This window comes from Kogia breviceps, chromosome 1 (assembly GCF_026419965.1).
Source record: "Kogia breviceps isolate mKogBre1 chromosome 1, mKogBre1 haplotype 1, whole genome shotgun sequence".
NCBI classification, from domain to species: domain Eukaryota; kingdom Metazoa; phylum Chordata; class Mammalia; order Artiodactyla; family Physeteridae; genus Kogia; species Kogia breviceps.
The window spans coordinates 67,580,113-67,595,774 of record NC_081310.1 but is presented as its reverse complement, the minus strand read 5'-3'; the positions used below and the strand labels follow the sequence as shown (position 1 = coordinate 67,595,774).

At 39.7% G+C, this 15,662-nt stretch overlaps 1 protein-coding gene across 7 annotated transcripts; it reads left to right on the top strand.

Annotated features, from left to right (window-relative positions):
• Positions 1-499: 499 nt before the first annotated feature.
• TMEM183A (transmembrane protein 183A) lies at positions 500-15,319 on the top strand. 7 transcript variants are annotated; one of them, XM_059066056.2, is made up of 8 exons: positions 500-772; positions 967-1,056; positions 1,855-2,022; positions 6,263-6,422; positions 7,310-7,490; positions 9,898-9,978; positions 11,817-11,972; positions 13,315-15,319. In XM_059066056.2, exons 1-8 carry the CDS (start codon positions 664-666, stop codon positions 13,498-13,500), a joined length of 1,131 nt encoding a protein of 376 aa, XP_058922039.1. In that variant the 5' UTR covers positions 500-663; the 3' UTR covers positions 13,501-15,319. The 7 variants fall into 7 exon arrangements, 6 of the variants coding, with proteins under 6 accessions (XP_058922039.1, XP_058922047.1, XP_066889869.1 ...); XM_059066064.2 differs by having other exon boundaries at positions 532-772; positions 6,266-6,422; XM_059066095.2 differs by having other exon boundaries at positions 565-772; positions 6,266-6,422; positions 11,825-11,972; positions 13,315-13,409.
• Positions 15,320-15,662: the final 343 nt, after the last annotated feature.

The window sequence follows — 15,662 nt, the reverse complement described above, 5'->3', positions numbered from 1 at the left end:
CCCTCACAGTTCTGTAACCTTCGCTCGGTTTTTTTCTCTCAATACAAAAGAAAGACACCATTCTTTCCTCATCGATCCTTCTAGTATTAAGTTTGGAGGATGGTGGTAAATTAATAAACTTTTAAGAACCCCTCCCCCAGCTTTGAGAATTCAGAAATTTATAGCTTTTGTATAAGAAATTAGAATTAAGACTCTTTTAGACCCATGTTGGACTATGTCTACGTGGCCTGAGAGATGGAGCGCGAAGATGACAATAGACGTGCTTTGGGGATACTTAAGTGAACCTGGAGTTCACTTATAACCTGACAGAGACAGTAGCAGAAAAATCGGGGAGACCATAATGTAAACTCAGTTCTAATCAACGGGGTTGTGGGTTTCGGGTCTGAGACACCAAATCACCTTACAAGACGTATGATTAAATACCCACACTGCCCAAACAGCCACCTACCTTAGGGAATCAGACGCAGTTTGATCCTTAGGCGCTGGGTGATGACGTACTACCTAGACCAGGTGGTGATTGGTTTCTGAAGAGGTGGGTTGGCAGCCAGTGCGACGCGGAGCCCTGTCCTAAGCCTCGCGAGAGCTGCGGTCCTGGAGTGGGATGGCTGCGGAGCCGGGCAGAGTTGGCCCTTGGCTCCTGCTTCCCGCACCCTGGCCCGAAACATGGCTCGGGGTCCTGGCCCGCTAACCAGGCCTCGCCCCGACACAGTCGCCATGCCCAAGAGAGGAAAGCGACTCAAGTTCCGGGCCCAAGACGCCTGCTCTGGGCGAGGTGGGCAAGGGCGGGGGCGTTGAAAGGCTTGGGGCTGGAAGCAGGGAGGGGGCTGAACAGCACCGAGGCGAGTGCTTGCCTGCCTGCGACGGGAGGGCGGCTGGACTGGGGACTTGGAGTGAGCAGGAAATCTTGGTGGGGAGGAAGCTGAGGAGAGAAGGCCTCCTCCTTTGAGGTTTGGTGCTGTGTTTCAGTGACCGTGGCGGATTATGCCAACTCGGATCCGGCCGTTGTGAGGTCTGGAAGGGTCAAGAAAGCCGTCGCCAATGCTGTTCAGCAGGAAGGTAGGCTTCCGATGAGTCTTTTCAGACTCAGTGAAGAGAGAACTAGGTGCTTTATTTTCCTGGGATTCTGCCTCAAGTGTTTTTCTTGCAGTCCTTTAGGCATCTTCCTGTAACCGTGTTTGCTCTCCTCGATGGTTACTCATCTATTCAGGGGAGGGGGAGGATTAGCCAAGAGCAGTAGCAGTTTCTGTAGCAGAAATATTTTATTTCTGTCTTCCCATAAAAAAAAAAACACTTTGCGTACTCTTCTGTGGTTTCCACTGCTTTCTTCCTGGTTATTAATCTTATTCCTGTTGTTCACATATATTCTCCACTTAACTCTGCTGTTTGCTTCTTTGTGTAATAACCTTGAAGTATTCTTTTCCTTTTCTCATGCTTCTCTTACTTTCAAGCTTCTTACTCAGGGGTCCTTGAAACTTGTGTTTTCATGATATGTACTGTCTCCAGCCCAGGAATGAGGTTAAATTTGGGTTTAATTCCTCTCAAACACTGCTCCTCAGAATTTATGCAAATGAAAATAGCATTCACCTTTTGCTTTTACCCTGAAGGGTTTATAGTGGAGAATAATTCACTCCCTTTTTCTTCAGGTCTGAAGCAGTTTCTGCAACTTTGGAGTCAATTTGCTCATTACTTTCCAATTTTTTGTGTTTAAAATGCTATTTTTTTTCTAAGATTCTCAGCTTCCTTTAGCAGTCTCTCACACTGCTTTTGCTTTCTTTTTTCTTTTCCTTATGGATGCTGATATCCTGCCTAAGCTATGGTACTCTGCCATCTCATTCTCTTCTTATTTTCTTCTAGTAAAATCTCTTTGTGGCTTGGAAGCCTCCCAGGTTCCTGCAGTAGAAGCTCTTTCTGGGGCTGGTGAGCCCTGTGACATCATTGACAGCAGTGATGAGATTGATGCCCAGGAGGAAGGCATCCATGAGAGAACTGCCTCCAGAAAAAAGAAAAGCAAGAGGCACAAAGGTACAGGGCTCGCGCTCTTTTGGATTATTTGTCCTATCTGTGGTGATAACTTGAAGCTGTCACTTTCTCAGTAGCACAAGAGGTGATACCAGTGGAGAGCCAGAGTTTGGATCTTTGTAGTGGGACAGGACTTTAATATACCAGGGCTTTCTACTGATATCTAAAGTTGAGAGGAAAGGATATTGGTAACAGTAGTAGCCATTCATTGAGAACATATCATTATCAGGTAAAATCCATGTAGCAACAGGAAAACAAAAAGCCTTTGCATTTCTGGATTTCTGAATGTGTAAGGAAGCAGAATTGTGACAAAAATGTTCTCTCTCCCAAATATGTGGAATGTATATAACCAATTTCATTTCAGCTAAAGTTAGATTATTATCGTGGACTTTTAAGTGCTCTGCAATTGTTAATGCCTTCTTTATGTCTAGTAGGTACTGTAGGAAATAGAAAAATGTGTGATATTGATGTATTAGTGGCAATAAAACTTACACAAATGAAACAAAGAAAGGTAAACTAATGGTGTACAATGTGCCAACCCATCATTCACTGGTTTGCTCTAGACTTAAGGAATCAGACTCTTGGGGTAGAGTCCAGAATTCTTAAAGCTAAAGTGGTTCTGATGATCAGCTAGAGTTAGGAGGAAGCTAATGTAATAAATGGCATGTGTATTTTTGGTCTCAGATCTGTGAGAACTTTCACCTATACTTGAGAATCAGATGACAGACTTTGCATATGTTAAAATATATTGAAATAATCAATAAATTAATGAACTGACTTTGCTTTTTGAATTATTGTCAGTGATACCACTCTTTTCCAGAACCAAGAATGTTAATAGACATTCCTCACACTTCTTTGTTCCTTAATTTCTTGCTTTAAATCCCTACTCATCATCACCATTGTATTAGATATTTCTCTTGATTTTCCTTTTTGGTTTTGAGCACATTCCACAGAAGAGCTTACAGACTTTTAAAACATCTTTATTGAGATAAAATTCATCCCTTTAAAGTGTACAATGCAGTAGTTTTAGTATGTTCTCAGAGTTGTGTAGCCATCAACATGATCTAAGTTTAGAACATTTCTATCAACTCAAATCTGATAGTATCATTCCTCATTCCCTCCCAACACTCTCTTCCACCCATCCCTTCCCCCAGGCAACCACCAATCTACTTTCTGTCCTTATAAATTTGCCTATTCCTGGCATTTCATATAAACGAAATCATATAATATGTGGTCTTTTGCGTCTGGCTTCTTTGACTTAGCATAATGTTTTCAAGGTTCATCCATATTGTAGCATATATCAGTACTTTATTCCTTTTTATTGCTTTTTATTTGACTATCATTAAATAATGCTACTATGAACACTCATGGACAAGTTTTTGTGTGAACATATATTTTCATTTCTTTCGGGTAGGAGTGAAATTGCTGGATCACATGGTAACTATGTTTAACTTTTGGAGGAACTGCCAAGTTTTTTACGAAGTTTCCATTTTATATTCCTACCAGCAGTGAATGAGAGTTACAGTTTCTCCACATCCTCCTCAACACTTGTTATTGTCTAACTTTTTAAACTATAGGCATTCTAGTTGATGTGAAGTGGTATCTCATAGTTTTGATTTGCATACTAATGATGTTGAGCATCTTTTATGTGCTTATTGGCCTTTCATGTATCTTCTTTGGAGAAATGTCTATTCAAATTCTTCTCTCATTTTTACATTAGGTTATCTTTTTTTGTTTGTTTGTTTGTTTTTTGCGGTACGCGGGCCTCTCACTGTTGTGGCCTCTCCCGTTGCGGAGCACAGGCTCCGGACGCGCAGACTCAGCGGCCATGGCTCACGGGCCCAGCCGCTCCGCGGCATGTGGGATCTTCCCAGACCAGGGCATGAATCCATGTCCCCTGCATCAGCAGGCGGACTCTCAACCACTGCGCCACCAGGGAAGCCCAGGTTATCTTTTTATTACTGAGTTGTAAGAATTCTTATGTATTCAGGAGACCAGTCACTTATCAGATACATGATTTGTGGTTTACAAACTCTTAGCTATAATTCATCTTTTACTCCCTTGCTCCACTTTACCCCCACTAGGGTCCTTCATTCTCATCAAACTGGTCTTTTTTTCCCCCCTCTTTTTTCTTTAGCTTTTTAAAAATGAAACATATACAAAAGAGGAGAGAATAGTGTAATGAATCCAATGTGGCTATTACATAGCTTCATGTTATCAACTCATGGTCACTTTTGTTTCAGCCACTACCCCCTCACCCCCACCTCAACACTCACTCACACACACACACCATACACACTTGATTATTTTGAAACAATTTCCAGATATTCCATTTTTATATCTGTAAATATTCTGGTAGTTATCTCCAAAATATAAATGCTCTTAAAAAAAATTATCACATCTAAAAAAGTTAGTAATTTCTTTTTTTTTAAGCTACTTTTTTTTTTAAGTAATTAATTTATTTTTGGCTGTGTTGGGTCTTCGTTGCTGCACGTGGGCTTTCTCTAGTTGCAGCAAGCGGGGGCTATACTTCATTGAGGTGCGCAGCCTTCTCACAGTGGTGGCTTCTCTTGTTGAGGAGCATGGGCTCTAGGCGTGCCAGCTTCAGTAGTTTTGGCACATGGGTTCAGTAGCTGTGGCTTGTAGGCTCTTGAGCACAGGCTCAGTAGTTGTGGCACACAGGCTTAGTTGCTCTGCGGCATGTGGGATTTTCCTGGACAGGGCTCAAACCCGTGTGGCCTGTATTGGCAGGTGGATTCTTAACCACTGCACCACCAAGGAAGCCCAACAGTAATTTCTTAATATCATCAAAATCTTGTTAGACTTGTCTCTTTATTGCCCTCACATGTGTTTTGTTTTTTTAAATATCCAGGCTTCATGTTAGCTGTTTATTTCACTTGGAATACTTTTCCCCTTAACCTATGAATATCAAAATTTTTGTCCTTCATAACTTATCTCCATGAAGCTATCCTTTACTGATTCCATTTCCTACGTTTTGAAATTTCTTAATAATTGTGCGTAAAACATTGGCAATTTTTATAATTACTGAGTTTTGTCCTTAAAAACAGAAAAATTTTAATAGTACTCTGCTTTGTAAAAGTCCTCATGGGTCTCAGTGGAGGAAATTCTGATAATTGTTTGCCTTCTCTTTTAGAGAGAGATTTAATGTGGGAGAAGGGGGCCCCAAATGTGGTAGGCTGAGCCTTAAATGGTTACTGAAGATTTCAAGAAGCATAAGAACCAAAAAAGTATTGTTTTAGAAGCATTGGTCTCTGTTATGAAGCACCTAATGCAAGAACCTGATTGAGTCATAGAGCTGCAGGAAGCGACTAGAAAAGCAGAGGCAGCTTCAGGGAGGTAGTTGTAAGGGGCTTTTTGCTCAGGAAACAGAAAGAAGAAAGCTGTGTTTTGGATAGCTGTATAACTAAGTCTCAATTAAAGATTACGGTTAGCCCAGATTCTGGTATCTCTGTGGAGTGTGAATTTTTATTTGAACCTGACATGTATAGTGGACCTCAGGGTCAAGAGAATTAACGCTAATGAGGTCTGAAGGAAGAAGAGGTGGGGATACATCATCACAGGGTATCCTTGAATACTGGATGCTTGTGGCCAGAACTGTAGATCAAGCTGACAATGAAACAAGAAGAAACTAGAAGAAACATATCTAAGGCAATTACTGAGTAATGAAAATACACTGTAACTTACTTGGTTTTTTTATTTAGTTTGTACTTTGAGGTTTCTTCATACCATCTTAAAATCAGTTTTATTTTTTAAATGACTGAATTGAAGAAAATGTTTGGTGGATGGGGACTACAAGGGAAATCAAGGGCAGAATGTATAGTGAAAAGCTGGACTTTGGAGAAAACTGGGTTCTGTTTACCTTGAATAAGGTTCTGTTTTCTTATAGTAAAATGGACACAATAATATTTTCCTTATTTCCACTGAAAAATTATTATAGTTGAATGATATAATGTATGCAAAGGTACTTTGCATACATTCAAAATAATATGTAAATAGTGGTTAAATAAAGGCCTTAAGAACAAGGCCTATTCACTTGGGCAACAGGAAACAAAAGTTTTCAGCAGCTAGAATAAGCAGGAAATGATGAGTTTGAGAGGCTTCCTTGGACCTATTTAAACCATTTTCTTAACTGTGCAAGCCCTGGGAGAATTGAAATGATTGGAGATCTTTATATGTGCATGTAATAGAAGGTCAAAAGTTATAGTTCTTTTTTCTGTTTCAGAAGATCTGGATGGGGCTGGAGGAGAAGAGTATCCCATGGATATTTGGCTCTTGCTGGCCTCCTATATCCGTCCTGAGGACATTGTGAATTTTTCCCTGATTTGTAAGAATGCCTGGACTGTCACTTGCACTGCTGCCTTTTGGACCAGGTTGTACCGAAGGTGCGACCACAGAGAGCTCACTGTGTTATCTGTGTAGCTTATTTGTTGTTGTTTTTGATTTGGAGCTACTCCCTGGATGGTGACCTCTTTTCACTTTCTCTAGTGCATGCCTGGGCATGAACCTAGCTTTGAATTCCTTGAGCTTCTCTTTAATTTAAAATTGATATTATTAATTCATCGGTAATTGTCTTCCCTATGGTTACCCACTTTTCTTCAGCAGTTTATGTTAGCTAGAATTTTCAGAAATTATAGATGCCCATCTGTTTATCTTTGCAACTGGATTTGTTGTTTCTTAGATTTGCTAGTCATCTTGAAGTATCATATAGTCTTTGTAGTTATGCTGCTCTGTGTATAGTTGTAGTGGTGAAGAGGGAGTGAATGATATGATTGGTAAGAGGGCTGACTTTTGATGCTGGGTTAGAAGTGTAGTGAAGATTATAAACCGTCAGTAAGAATGTGGTGGAAGGGGATGGTGAGGTATCGGGGAGTAGAGAACTTTCTGAGACATGTGACAAGAGAACTTGGTGGATCTTCCCCAGTGCAGGTTCTTTTTGAGCAGCTGAAGTATATTGTACTGGTATAAAGTCAGACTTGCCCCTTTTTTAAAGTAAAATAGTGAGGATTTAAAATTTTTAAATGAATAGAGAAGTGTGCAGGATTACAAGGTATATATGAATTGGGTTTTGCATAGCAAAGACGCAAAAGTAGTTAAGAAGTGAAGGAGATCGTGATTTGTGTGTGTGTATGTGAGAGCACTAGGGACAAACTAACTACTGTCCAGTGGAATAGTATAGTAAAATTTGTACTGAGCCCAGGAGTCCTAGGAGACTGGCCTAGAGCAGAAGAGAGAGGTCACTTATTGGTAGGAGTAATGTGTCATGTTTTAGGCACTACACGCTGGATGCCTCTCTGCCTTTGCGCCTGCGACCAGAGTCAATGGAGAAGCTGCGCTGTCTCCGGGCATGTGTGATCCGATCTCTGTACCATATGTATGAGCCATTTGCTGCTCGAATCTCCAAGAATCCAGCCATTCCAGAAAGCACTCCTAGCACATTAAAGAATTCCAAAGTAAGTGACAATTAGTGTTGGGGTTTAACAAATGGACTCTTGTATAATGGGCCTGTTATCATGGCTTGTTTCCAGCTTCCTTGATGGGGTGGTCTAGGGCCATAGGCACCAGGCTGCTAAGGGACTAATGTAAACTTTCAGGGCTCATGGGTATCTCTTCTCCAAGACATTCCTGCTGTGCTGGGTTGGCTCGTGTTATTTTTACCTTAAAGCTTTCTTGTGCTTTTAGCATATTCCTTATTCTCTTTATTTTAATTTATTTTCATGCCTTATACATTGGGCCACTTTAGATGGTTTAGATGGTTTGATGGTTTGGGCTAGGAAGAACACAACTCAAATGGTAGATGTAAACTATAATTCTTAAAAGGTGCTTTAAATCATGATACAAAGATATAAAACAACTTACTAATTTTCTTTTTCTAATGTGACCTTGACATCTGGATTTCCACTTTCTTGTTAATCTTAAAAGATTCTGGTGTAGACTTCTTCAGCATTTGCAAAGGGCCCACTATTGCCAGGCTCAGGGGTGGGTTGTTTCAGAGACTATAAGGTACTTCCACTCATAAACTTTAGCCCTCTAAAATTCTTACTGTGTTCTAGGCCATTCCTTATATCTTGGGATTTCCCCAGTAGTTTATATTTGTACATTGTATTCAAGGTTCTGGCATTCTTCTGATTTGTAAGTAGGTCTATAAGCCTTTGGTCCATTCTCTCCTTTTTTTTGCCATAATGAAATATCTAGTGAACACACCTTTGCCAAGCTAGACTAGTATAGCATATATGATTATTTAGGCAAGTTGATGTCTCGGCCTTTTCTCATTCAACTAATACTATTATCTAAATTTTGTATCTTTTGAGTTTGTTAATAATTTTAATTACTCTGTTCCTACCCAAAGTCTGGTGTTCTATAGCACTTCCTATTCTCTTCTGTTTTGTTTTTATGCTTTGGATGTTACATGATTCTTTTCCCTTAGTTCAGCTCTAGTGTGATAACATTCTACCTGATACATATTGATTAAAAGGGTACTGTTGATTTCAAGATCATGATGGTTCCCCCCAGGGTTGCAAACTGAGGTGGTCAGGGCCATTGTCTGAGCCAATTTAATGTCACACTAGCTGATGGATTTAGGGCAGGATTAGAATGCTGGGTGAGTAGAATTTCATTCCTTCTTCTTGTAGTATGAGTGGACAGTGTATCATTTCACATTTATAGTTTTTCTCCCCCAAAAAACATTTGATCGTATCAGGTGAGGTGGGGATCATCCCAAAGCTAACCATGCTAGGGGTGAATCAGTTGTTGGGAGCAGAGCAGCATTGGGCAAACTCCTCATGCTTGACACATCCTCGCGGCTCCAGTGCACAATGCAAGTGCTACTGCCTAAATCTAAAATACCCATGTCTTCATATTCTTATAATTGTATATTAAGTTTTTTAAGTGGACTAAAAAGCGACTTTTAAGTGGCTAAAAGTCGAGGTGGTGATAACTAAGGTCTTAATCCAGACAGGAAGGCTAGGCCACCTGTCTGCTGCTTTTGTGCCTGTTGTTAGAGACCTTCTGAAGAGGATGTGGGACCTGCAGTGGCAGGTGTCCCATGCATGGCCTTGCTAGTATAACCACATCGCATGGCATTCAGGAAGTTGCCAGCATGCCTAAAGGAAGTTGTCCCATGTTCCTGGACTCCACCTTTTCGTATTTGATTCTCCCTCTCTCTCTTTTCAGTAGCATAGCTTGTGTGGGACACTGGAGCCGTTATGTTGGCAGCAGAAGTGTTTGCCCCTTAAAGCCAAGCCCATTATTTTTGATGGAACAGCAGGACGTACAGGGCATGTCTGAAGGGCAGGACAGCTGGCACGGCGGACGACCCACCCCTTATCCCCTGGGAGGTACTTAACTTCTTGTGTTAACCCTAGCTGTAGCCTGACTTTCCTTGAGGGGCTTACTCTAGACTGAATTCAGCTCACCTCTGTAGTTTCCCTACCGGCTGTCTGCTCCCAGAAGGTCCTGAGTGGTTTGCTCCTATTACATACAGGGCTGGCTGTCTCTGCCTGCCTTATGGCTTTGTTATCATCTTGTCTGGTGGCTACTGGCTGCCCTTATATTTTAATATAGAGGAGTGGCCTGCTGAATCAGATAATGCCCCAGTCTCTAGAGACCATGTTTCTGTCTTTAAAGATGAGAACAATAGGGGTTGACCTCAATAGCATCTGAGGTTGACTTATATTGGTACCTCTTCTCTTTACTGAATAGTCTTGGGATTGTCTTTTTTCATGTTGCACCAGTGTCAAATTGTAGTGGTGGTGTGGGGGAGGTGGGGGTTTCTATCCGTGCCAAAGTAAAATCTCAGCATTGGGACCGTGGCTGGCTTTAGAGCTAGCAAACAGAAAGGTTATTTTTATTTTCTTACAGTGCTTACTTTTCTGGTGCAGAAAGATTGTTGGGAACAGACAGGAGCCAATGTGGGAATTCAACTTCAAGTTCAAAAAGCAGGTGTGTGCTTTTATCATCTCTGTTTTTCAGGTAATATCTTGCTCTAATTTTACTAGACATAAAATTGCCTCATTAAAATCAGATAATACACATTAAAACATATAATGTCATAAAAAGAAAAGAAAGAACTATTTTATATGAAAGAGGCACAAAGATTTAATAGCTTAATACAGAGAGTAAACCTTGAGTGGATTCTGGATTAATGAACAAAGAGCAATAAAAGACTTTTTTGGTACAATTAAATTTGAGTATGCTCTGGATATTAGATTATATGAAATTATTGTTAATTTTCTTAGGTGTGATAATGTTATTGAGTTTATATATGTATCTTTATTCATGTTGAATAAGGGTGGAATGCCTGTGTTACTTTCAAATGGCTTTGCCTCCCCCACCACAAGAGTTCATGTGGTTTTTTTTTTAATATGTGAATATATATAAAATGAGAGGTGAGGGGGAGAGGAAACAAACGTGGCAAAATATCCAATGATAAAGGGTATACAGGAGTTTATTGCACGGTTTTATTAACTTTTCTATATATTTGAAGACTTTAAAAGTGTGGAAAAGGGAAAAACTTGTTATAACAATGTACTGAGGTTATTTCACTAAGAATTTTTTTGTTTTTCAAAGCAAATGTATTTGTAAACAACAATAATTCATGTGCTTTTATATCTGAGGCAGTTTGGGCAAGCCATGGAGAGAGGGACTGCCAAGAGTCAATTTGTAAGAAGAGTAGATACTATTGCACCTTTGTCTCTGCCTTTTTTTTGGACTGTACCTGAGATCTTGGCTACAGTGAGGATCTGTTCTGCATGTCTTTACTTGTCCTCAGCAGCCTCATTTCCTCCATCTGTCTCCCCTACTTAGTATCTCACTGAGGTGACACATTACAAATAAAATTATAGCTATCCCTCACTTGATGACAAGTGTGTTCCAGATAAGTTTGTATTTAAAGTAAATCATATTTTTACATTGATTTTTCAAAAACACGGTTTTAGGGATGAATTTTGGCTCTGATTATTTGCTTTTAATAAGATGTCCACAATCTATGATATCCATTAGATGTTGGTAGAAAGTCCACCATAGCACCTTTCTGGGAGGGAACTGAGGGGCAGTCTTCGCAGTGTATACAAGCTAAGACCAGAACTGCTGCAGGAAAGTGAATGCTAAGATTTCCTCTAGCTCTGAGAGTTGTGACTCTTGTTTTATGATGCCTGGAATTAGATGGCCACTTCTGCTTCCATCCCTTTTTGTGCAGCAGATGTTCTTTGGAGTCTGACAGGTCACAAGGAATTTGTGATCTCTCAAACACTGGAGAGCCTCTGATAGAGCTATAAGTTTCCATTTCTTGCCAGATGGTAGGAAACACCATCTAAATGAAGCACCCACTATCACATTTCTCATCCACATGTGTTTCCACGTCTTTCAAAGGTCAGATTTTCCTTGATCTGTATAGAAACTGATATGTATATTAAAGAGAGAAGAGATAACAGAAAAATGGATCTCAGCAGCTTTAGTTAAGCCATAGCATTTTCATTGGTGGAGTCTTAGAGCCATAAACATTTCCTCTAACCCATTAGAGTAATAATTTTTTTTTTTTTTTTTTTTTTTTTTTTTTTTTGCGGTACGCAGGCCTCTCACTGTCATGGCCTCTCCCGCTGCGGAGCACAGGCTCCGGACGCACAGACTCAGTGGCCATGGCTCACGGGCCCAGCCGCTCCGCAGCACATGGGATCCTCCCGTACCGGGGCACGAACCCGTGTGCCTTGCATCGGCAGGCGGACTCTCAACCACTGTGCCACCAGGGAAGCCCCATTAGAGTAATTCTTAATTCTCTTCAGTCCCCTAGATTAAAGAGCAAGTGTATGGGAGGATTGCAGCCTCCCATTCAGTACGAAGATGTTCATACCAACCCAGACCAGGACTGCTGCCTACTGCAGGTCACCACCCTCAATTTCATCTTTATTCCAATTGTCATGGGAATGATATTTACCCTGGTAAGTGGAGACAGGATGTCATCCTCAGCTCTTTCATAGACTCTCACTAAGGGTTTGAAAGAAATTTGTAACTTTAACCATTGAGGAAGAAATCTTTGAAGAATAATTTTAAATAAAATCTGAAAGCAGACTTGTATACTAGGAACAGACATATTTGTGAAGTAAATTATGCCTGAGAATATTTTACTTCCGTTTCCTTCTCTATAGTGAACAGACTGTTTTTGCATCTCCTGTGTAGTGCTCATTAATGTTTGAGAAATATTATCCCATTAAGGTTAATGATGAAGCTTATACATGAACACTGTATGTCAGGACCTGAGGCATGCATGTGGTATCATAAATGGAATATTAAAATGTAGGGTTACCTGCTCTGTCTTTTGTGTGATGCTCTGACTTTTCAAGGTTTAGCTAAGAATTAGATTTTAGCTAAGAATTAGATTAGTAAACAACAAATATGCTTCTGGTGTATTTTCCATGTTTTTAACATTTTTAACTGGATTGGTAACTGGAGAGCTCATGTAATTTATCTTCTCTGTATTTTAAGCTTATGTTCAGAGATATGTTTCCCTCTCCACATTGAAAATAGCTTTATTCTTTTTTTAATGGTAAAATAAATAATTCATACTTCATGTGAAGAATTTAAATAATACATAAACACATTGAGACAGTGAAGGTGACTTAGACTTCCACTATCCTATAACTGCAGTTAACTTTTGGGGAACTGTTCTTTAATGTATCTGTTAATATATATTCAATACATGTATACACCCACTCTCTTAAATTATTTTGTATAATTGAGATTATGTCATATATCTGTTTTTATTGTAGGCATCTCTCATTAAGCCACATTAATGACTTATTTATACACTTATACTCCATATACTTCCTACTCGTAGAATTCTATACAGATTTACGTATACATAAACATATTTAGAGATTTTGTGGTTTATTTTCCAAAACAATATGATCAGATCAGTTTCATGCATCTTGCTTAACTTGCTCAACAATATCTCATCAGAATCCCTTCAAGTCATCTCTTATAGCTCTAATTCAATTTTTTTAAATTATCATTAAGGTAGTCTATGTGCATGTGTCCTAATTTGTTCAGCCATTTGAGAGGCTTTCTTTAGCACAGTTTAAATATATGAAGCTAAGAAAAACTTATAAAAATCACCCTTAATTTTTAATATCTTTGCAAAAAAAGATAGTATAGTGCTGTTGGTATAACTTAGAGATTATTTTGTGGCCTAGTTCATGTAAGTTGTCTAGATTGTCTCATTTTAGAGTGAGTCATAAGAAAACAATGTTTAATTTGAGTACTGAATTTATTTTTCCCCCCCAGTTTACTATCAATGTGAGCACGGACATGCGGCATCATCGAGTGAGACTGGTGTTCCAAGATTCTCCTGTCCGTGGAGGTCGGAAACTGCGCAGTGAACAGGGTGTGCAAGTCATCCTGGACCCAGTGCACAGCGTTCGACTTTTTGACTGGTGGCATCCTCAGTATCCATTCTCCCTGAGAGCATAGCTACTGCTTCTCGTCACTGAGGGCAACCCTGAGCTAGGCCAGTCCATTTGTAATCAGATTCCAGTTTGGAAGGGGCAGCTGGATTGTATATCTGGTCAGTAATGCACATGCTGTTCAGGTTTCTGGGGCTCCTGCTAGGGGAAGGAGAAGGATTGAATCAGGAGTAAAAACATTATGATTTATAAACCTATTTTAATGTAAAATTTTGCATTTGAGTGAAACCTGGCCCTATTTTCTGTGTTAAACCCCATTTGGTGCTACTGAGTTTGTTGTTCTTTATTCTTTTATCCCAGCCAAAGTGGATGATCTCGCTTTAGGGGAAAATTAAACTCATAAATCTCCAAACAAGGAAATTTCAGCATTCCCTTATGGATCATAGTAACCTTAGAGGCTTAAAATTGTTGCTACTGTTGCTTCCAATTTAGCTGCCCCTCAAATTCAAGTGAATATTTCCTCTTCTCCCTTTTACCCCTCTCTAGAAATAAAGCAGGTGACAGGGTTTTCATAAACTTATGAGATTGACTTGTGTATCTTTCTTTAAAAATGTTTGTCACATAAATATTTTTTTGCCAGTTTGGATTTTAGGTATTTTTTTTTTTTGCATGAAGCTGATAGTAATGATCATGATTTTGTGCTACACTAGGAACTTTTCATAATATCTCTAGTTCTCACAATCCTTCAAGGTAGCTGATACTATTCCCATTCTCTGGCTGAAAAAGCTGAATCAGTGACTTACCCAAGGCCATACTATCCAATAAGTGGCAGAGCCAGAATTCTGACCCAGCTCCTTTTGCTGTGCCACAATTAAAAAGGTCAGTCTCATTATTCTTGTGGTAGATGGTGGCACAGGGGAGTAGGCAGAGTGTACATAGATAGAAAGAGTAAAAAGGTGAGTAAAAAGTTGATTGTGGTATACCTTATCCCTAATCAGCCTAAAAGGTATATAAGATTGATGAAAGAATCTTTTAAATATGTGTTTCCAAGTAAAATGTAAAACAAATCAAGACAGTTATTGCAGGAAGGATAGTGATATTTTCATTGAATTGTTAGAAAGGCATTTATTATGAAGGTCATTAAAAAATTGCATTCTCATATTGAAACCAGACTCCTGCACTATAAGAATTTTGTGACTCCTTTGCTCTGCTCTGCCCTGTGCTGTCTATGAGAGCTTGGCCTTTTATCCCTGCAGAAATGCTCATGTCCTCTTGGTGAGAGGACTTGCTATAGTTTGTGTACTCTGAGAAGAGGATCATGTTTTTGTTTTGTTTCTGCTAACAAGATAAGTTTGCTGCTTGTCTCCTCCCACCTGCCCCCCCACCCAAATTAGCTAGGGAGCTGGATATTGGCTACAGGTGGTCATTACGACCATATTCTTTAAACATGAAAATCTCATGGGGGTAGTTATTATCATGAGTTTGACTGCTAAATTAGTGTGTTGTTTTTTCCTTACCATTCTCCCTACCCCCTGCTATTTAAAGAATATTCTTAGGAAGCATCTGCTTAATACAGCTGCTAACAGCTAACCTTACCCTGCACTGAGGGTTGTACTAAAGCTGTTCACACAGAAAATGAGCCTGGGTCAGTGAAAACCAGAATTTGGGCAGTTAAATGATAAAAACAAAAAACCCCTGAACAATAAGCACCATCTCTACAATCAGAAGTTGCCTCTTTGAGGCAGGAGGAGAGAAGCACGCAGTCCCTAGTTCCGTGAATTAAAGATGCCATGGAGCAGAAGGGAGTTGTCCTGGTGGATTTTGTGTCCCCCATTTAGGAGTTACTTTTAGAAGGGGAGTGAAATAAATTTGGCTTAATAATTGTGTTCTGACTGAACTTCCTAGTTTTTGTATGAAACTCCATGGTATGATGATATTGCCTCAGCTGTTCTCTTAGTATAATATTGACAAAAACTTGGTAAAGTATGTTATCAGAGGTTATCACGGCTTCAGCCTTCCCTTTGCACTGACTGAGTTGCCTTTTCTAGGATGATTCCTGTTTTATTAGTGAAAGGATATGAAGTGTCTCAGGGATTTCCTTTTGATGAGAACCTGAAACTACCTGGAGAAGAGTTGGAACTTTCTGAACTGCTTTTGTAAAAACTGCTTTGTACTTGTCACTTCCTTAAATATGTACCTTGATTTTGCTCTAAGGGTCGGACAAACAAA